The 6,836-nt window shown below is 44.0% G+C and overlaps 2 protein-coding genes across 2 annotated transcripts in view; both read right to left on the bottom strand.

Annotated features, from left to right (window-relative positions):
• Nucleotides 1–1,147, bottom strand: part of LOC112141462 (TBC1 domain family member 9B) — a 16,653-nt gene extending 15,506 nt beyond the window's left edge. Inside the window, exon 1 of the mRNA XM_024264595.2 lies at nt 898–1,147. Coding sequence (XP_024120363.1) covers nt 898–1,015 — 118 coding nt within the window. The 5' untranslated portion in view covers nt 1,016–1,147. The remainder of the gene's footprint in view (nt 1–897) is intronic.
• Nucleotides 1,148–2,714: 1,567 nt separating this feature from the next.
• Nucleotides 2,715–6,836, bottom strand: part of rnf130 (ring finger protein 130) — a 19,438-nt gene continuing 15,316 nt past the window's right edge. The window contains exons 7-9 of the mRNA XM_024264604.2: nt 5,942–6,038; nt 5,680–5,866; nt 2,715–4,791 (exon numbers count right to left, since the gene is read on the bottom strand). Coding sequence (XP_024120372.1) covers nt 4,679–4,791; nt 5,680–5,866; nt 5,942–6,038 — 397 coding nt within the window. The 3' untranslated portion in view covers nt 2,715–4,678. The remainder of the gene's footprint in view (nt 4,792–5,679; nt 5,867–5,941; nt 6,039–6,836) is intronic.

Consider the following 6,836-nt stretch of genomic DNA (forward strand, 5'->3'; position numbering starts at 1 on the left):
GGGGGTCTTTATCCACCTAACCACCTCAAAGAGGAGCTTCTAATTTAGGATAAGAAGTGGAGGTGGACTATTTAAAGTCAGAATTCCAACTAGTAGACAGATGTTGAAATACTTATTTGCACCAGTAGCATACATATACATTATTGTTAAAAAAAATCATACAATGTGATTTCCAGAGTATTTTTTTTAGATGAAATCTCTCACATGGACCTAAAATGAACATTTCAGACCCCTCAGTGGGAGAACTTGCATCTGTCTCACTGTACTTTTATTGAGGCATCTTATTGGTCAGTTTATAACTTAAGGGGAAAAAAAGGACAGGTTGAACAGTATCCTGGTGCTGCATCACAGATCAGCTGACAGCTCATCCAGAACCAAACTTTTAACCCAAAGCCTGGTCCAGTCTGTTCTTCAGAACTGACCGGATCATGTTTGGCCGCCGTGTCGGAGCTGGGTCTGGAGGAGGGTCAGCATGTTACTCCATCCTCCCCTACAGGTCATGCTGCCGTGACCTTTGAGCCCAGCTGACATCTGCAGGCACATCTGCTGTCAGCTGACTCCTGATGATGTCACCTTCAGGAGCAGCTGAGTCTGCTGGTTTTACTGAATTTCCTCCTCCACGGATCAGCCAACACCCCCGTTCTCCACACTGGAACACACGTCCGGCGTAAGACTGAAGTAGGTTCTGTGCGGAAACGGGTTCAGTTCTGGTGTCAAGTTTCATCCAGTAGAACAACGGGAGACGTGATGCGTTCATGGTCCCACCGCGGAGCGGACATCTGACGCAAAATTCACTTCAGATGTGAAAAGATCCGTCCCCGGGCAGTACCCAAACCCGTTCCAGTAAACCGAACCTTCTGGATGGAGCCGAAGAACCGGGCCATGGGCCGAACTCACCGGAGAGGCCCCCTCCGCGGCCGTGCCCCCTCCTTCTCTGCAGGATGAAGAACGGGTTGGCCCGCTCGGACACCCACAAGGCCCCGGCCAGCAGCACCTCCTCCGGCGGGATCCACATCCTGGAAGCGGCGGGAACACCGGAGCTCCCGGAACAGCTGCACCTCCCGGGCCTTCACACAAACATCAGCTGCTGTTGTTGTTGTTTTCCCTCACTCTGGCCACGAAAGACTTCCGGGTGCACGCACCTGACCACGCCTCCCTCGCCCCGTGCGTCGTGACGTCACAAACTGACCATTAACGCAAGAGGTGTCCTTTATTGGAATAATACATTTGGAATTATTAATTGGAATAAAGCATGAACTATTCCTGAAAATGTTTGTTTTAAAAATAAAGTCATAGAAATAGATTAAAAAATCTTACATAATATTTACCCAACAAATATGTACATATCATAATGTTCAGATGTTGATCATAACTGTAGTTTAGCAACAACTCCCCTGAAACTATACTCCACCTTTTTATAATTGTGCATTTGGTTTTGATCTTTGGAACCAAGTGGAACGATTCACAACTAATAAATTAAAAATAAACGGTAAAATAAATCTTGAACACATCATTACTTGTTTTAGCGTTGATAATAAAAAGCTAGAAAATATTGTCAATTTACTATTATTTCAAACCAAGTTTTATTTACACAAATAAAAAAATTGAAAAAAAATTATCAACATTTTTGAGTTGTGTAAATGAACTACATCACTTTTAAAGCATCATCAAAAGGATCCATATCACCAAAGCATACCATACAGTTGAACTCTGCCTTACTTGATGACTAAACTTTTTTCTCTCATTTAATCTTTCTAATTTTTGCTTCTTTTTTAACTTATATACATTTTTTACTCATATTTCCCTCACTGTCATTATTGTCATTGCTTTGTTTTGGATTAGTTTGTCTAAATGTTCTGTATTTTTTTTTGCATTTAATAAAGTTATGAAGAAAAAAAAACACCTGAGCCACTGCTGGTCAATAGTAGCACAGGTGATTGAGCAGGTCAGCTGTACGATCAAAGGATTTGTAGTTCGATCCCCGCTCCCTCCAGCCAGCTGTTGTTGTGTCCTTAGGCAAGATGTTTCACCCTCCAGTGTGGCTCCACTGGTGTGTGAATGCGTGTGAATGTCCTGGTGATGGTCAGAGGGGCCGTAGACGGTTACCGTCAGTCTGCCCCAGAACAGCTGTGGATACATCAGTAGTTCACCATCACCAAGGATGAATAATGAAAACACAATGTAAGCGCTTTGAGTGCCTGGAAAAATCGAATCCATTATTATAATTAACAGAAGGGACACAAAAGGCCACTGGGACAATTTTTAAAATTAAATACAGTTATGCATTTTTTTAACTCATAATGTGATTGCCAGATTATATTTTATTTTTTTAGATTATGTTCCTAACAGTGGACATGCACCTAAGATTTCAGACCCCTCCATAATGTTTGAGTGGGAAGACGAGGCGGTCACTGTTGGTAAAAAGGAACAGAACTGAAAACTGCATCTTGTGTTGATAAACATGTTTTAGCTTTGATCATGAATATTAAAGTCATCTTTGAACATCTGTGCATCAGATGGAGGTGTTGTTGAACACCACATCCCTGAAGTCAGGAATTCATAAAAATCTGAAGTGGAGCTTCAGAACCACCGGAAGTGCAGCTCTGGTCAGAATCTTCACTCTTCCTCTTCAGTTCCTCACATTCTGATGATGAAGATCTCCACCAGTCAGCCTGATGAAGAACTGATCAAATGAACAAACCGAGACCAGTGAGTTAAACACAATGAGGACGCTTTAATAACAGTTGGTGACACTCGATGCCGAATAAAGACCCAGTGACTGATAGCTTCATCATCATCATCATCATCATGGCTCCACACAGAGACAAGCACGGACAGACGAGGACAGCAGCCGAGTGTCCCTCCAGACATCTTCAGGTCACTTCAGAGATAGTATTCAGTTGAAGGATTATAGATTGTATAGCAATTTTATATGGATTATAATATGCAGGTTAATTTAGAAGCAGTTTAATACAGTTGGAAGGAGCAGTCTGTTACTTCAGGAGACCTGCAGAAACCCGAACACGCCGAGGACCAGCCAAACGTCAGCAGGATCTTCTCTTGGCTCCATCACCGGGAGTTCTGCCATGGGGAGGGGGTCTGTATCTGAAGAGGGGAGTCCAGCGAGTGGACCGCAGTCTATAGGCCTGCCTTCATCCCATCTCGCTCAGGGATCGTTTTCTATCCTCTGCTTCTATAAAGCTGCAGTGTGAAGCTCTGTTTAAGTTTAGCTGAGGAGTTCTGATTTCCTCAGAGCTCAAAGATCTTTAGAAATGACCGAGAACATCCTGAACGTCTGGCAGCTTCATTACTTATGGAGGAGAATGAGGATGGGACAGGCTTTTGTTGCATCTATACGAAGCCTGAGAGCCCAGAATGGCACCCTGAGGAACTCCACATCTACAAACGACAGGTTTCCTGAAATGCTGGACTGTCCCTTTAAATCTAAGTCTCTCCATTTCTACAACCTGTTCTCCTTGTTGGGAGTTAACACTGATAAAGATTATGTCAATACTTCATCCAGATCTTTGTCCAGACCCCCTCTGGTTCTGGTTCTGGTTCCCATGTGAATAGGAAGAACAAGCTCACTTGGTATGTACAGATAAGGAAGTCAGTGTTTACAGCAGACTGATGTTAATCATGGAACCACCCATCCCTCCTCAGGCAGTCGGGAGTTCAGGCTGATTCCAGCTCAACACAGAACACCGGAAAACATGGATAGATTTTGTCTGGGCTCAGATTTCTGCTGAGGTTCTGATTGAACTGCTCCATTTTCAGCCACACAACCTTGGACTTGTTTTCCAGGAGGAGAATTTTAAAAGCAGAAGAGGACCCGTGTAAAGGCTGGGGACACTTCTGTGAACTAGACAAGTCCATAGAAGTGTTTCCAGAAGACAGAAACAGAACATATTAAACTCAAGAAAATTCTCCAGGACTCCAGAAGTCATTTTGGTACCATCGTCAGCAACAGCAGCTTTAGGAAGCCATGTTCTCCTTAAATATGATTTAAACGATAAAAAGAGAAGTTTTCATTTTCTTGAACAAACCTCTCAAACAAACAACCTTCAAAGTCCAAAGAATTTTAGAAAGGCAGAAAATTCTCCATCGGCATAAGAAACGTCCCAGAACTCCTTCTGGACTGCAGTTACTTTGGCCAAAACATCCAGTTCCAGCGAGTCTAAACACAAGACCAGAAACCCTGAAAATGCAGTGAAAACCTTCAGAGTTTCTCTGTTAAAAGTCCAGACATTTATGGAGAGATGCAAACAGAAGAACGGCTCTGAGAACGCAAAAGCAGCTCCAATATTTCACGATATTTAGAGAGTTTTTAAAGTACCTCAGCTGTCCAGGCAAAAGCATTTCTCACAATGTTCTGGAGCTGGAACTGAGGGCCAGATTTGGTTGCTTAGGTTCTGGTGGTTCTGGACTCTGTGCCTCTCCTCTTTGAGCTTTCAGAGATCAGTTTTTGAAACAAAATAAAGAAAAACATCGGTGGGGCGAAACTGTCACGAGAATCCAGCAAACTGTGTCTGCACCAAGAAAAAAGTCTGGTGGGAATTACAGATCCAAAACCAGCTTGGTTTTTTTTAACTTCCCCGTACACCACATGACCAGCAAACAGGTTGGTCCTGTGTCCACATAGGCCTACAGTCTGGTGCTGGTCGCCCGATAGCGGGTCTCAGGACTTGTTATCCTCGTAGAGGTCCAGTGAGGCCTGGATGTCTGGCAGCTCCATTTCTGACACGACGCTGCGGCCAGACACGGAGTTCCGGTTGAAGAAGTTTCCGCTACCTGAAGAAACAGGAGTGAGGTGGGTTTAGCTTCACTTAAACCGGACAGAAACAGTCAGACACAATGAAACAGCTGCAGTGTGTCTGACATCTGCTGAGTCGTGCAGCGTTAGACAGCAGAGGTCAACATGCTGACAAACAACAGAGCTTCAAATATTCAAATATTAAACTCACAACAAATGGTCAAACTATTTACAAACTTCTATAAATATTAGCAGCATACTTCATGTTTCCACATGGTGGAGCTGTAAGAACTATGAACAACAAACTCTGAATCTGAGCCTGGGCATGACTCTGTCAAAAAGAGCTTGATCAGCAAAATGAGTCAAAATAAAGCTCTGTTTACTGTTAACTGTGTTTTTGCTTTCATTTTTCATCAGTTTTGGTTTGGTTTTTGTTTAAAGTAAAAAAAAATGTAATTTTCTAATATCACACTTATTGAAAATTATGTTTTTGTATGTTCTTTAAGCATTTTTCTGATGCTGATGGTTCTCAGATTCCAGCTGTATCATTTGTAATCCTGTTCTTGGCCGAGGACCTCGCCTCTGGCTCGTCATGGTTGTGGACCTCCCCCAGCTAAGCTAATTCTTCTATTACAGTCCTGGTAAATCAACTGCACCAACAGTCCCGCACACATCTCAGAGGTGCATGTCTAATGAACTCTAGCCGCTCTGCAGAAACTATGTCAAAGAAAATGACAGTTTTTATTTTGGCTAAAAACAACTACCACTTTGAAAATATATCAGAAGATGACTGGAGTGGAACTTTAAACTCCCAGACGATGGTTTAACATTCTCATCTTTGATCTGCTGGACAGATTTCCTTCAGTCTCTGCTGAGGTGACGTCCTGAGCCGTCCTGCTGCGTCAACACACAGTCCACTATCTTACCTGTGACAGCAACTGTGATGTCAGCAGGAGTTCTGGGCGTGGCCACATAGTAGGGCGGGCTGAGTGGCTCCAGGCTGATGGAGGGCTGCATGTTGTCGCTCAGCGGCGCCCTCTGGCTACCAGAAGGCTGATTGACACCCAGACGCTCCACGTCCAAGACGACGCTGTCCATGCACGGGAGGGTCGTCTGCAGACAGGGGCAGAGTCAGCGTGTGTGACTGCTGAGGTCAGACGCGACGGCGTGATGTCAGAAGAGACTCACCATGATGCCCAGGGCTTTCAGGATGTTGAGTTTGCACATCGGGCAGGTGCAGTGTTCGTTCAACCAGGGGTCTACGCAGACTTTGTGGAAGACATGTCTGAGCGAGAGAGAGGGGACATTACAAAGGCTCTTGAGGTGGAACAGTTCACTAAAAAAGTAACAAAAGTGGTAGAGTGTCCGCCCTGAGACTGGAAGGTCTTGAGTTCAAATCCCCGGCGAGTCATACCAAAGACTTTACATATGGGACCCAGTGCCTCCCTGCTTGACACTCAGAATTTAGGGGTTGGATTGGGGGGTTAAACCATCAAATGGTCCCCGAGCACAGCTGTGTCTGCAGCTCACCGCTCACACAGAAGATGGGAGAAATGCGGAGAACAAATGTCACCTAGGTGTGTGACAACTGATGGGACTTTAAAAGGCTGAATGCAAAAATTAAAACAAACATAGCAGTTGTGGGGGCCACAGCGCAACTGACCTCTGATTGATAGTTCACAGGTTTAAATGGCAGCTCTCCCTCAGTGTGTGAATGGGACTGAACAGTCTAAAGCGCTTTGGGCCTTAACAAAGGTAAATAAAGGCTCTAAATCAGTCTACTCCAGTTCTGACACGTCAGACAGGGGTGTGAAAATCAACCGCACAAAAGGCCAAAATCCAAAACACACCTTAGGTCGCGGGCCAAAAAGGATAAACATTTATTGAACACACTAAAGCTACATTTTTGAAACTTTTAAACCGTAACTTTTTAACATAATTATTAACTAGATATATAGCATAACCTGTGATAATGCTAGTGTAAATGCTGCAAGCTGAATGTGGCCACTGAAGATGCTAGTGCTGATAGCTGAAGATGTTGAAATTAATAGATGAAAAGACTGAAGCTGATAGCCAGCTAAAG

This window comes from Oryzias melastigma, linkage group LG10 (genome assembly GCF_002922805.2).
Source record: "Oryzias melastigma strain HK-1 linkage group LG10, ASM292280v2, whole genome shotgun sequence".
Lineage (NCBI taxonomy): Eukaryota > Metazoa > Chordata > Actinopteri > Beloniformes > Adrianichthyidae > Oryzias > Oryzias melastigma.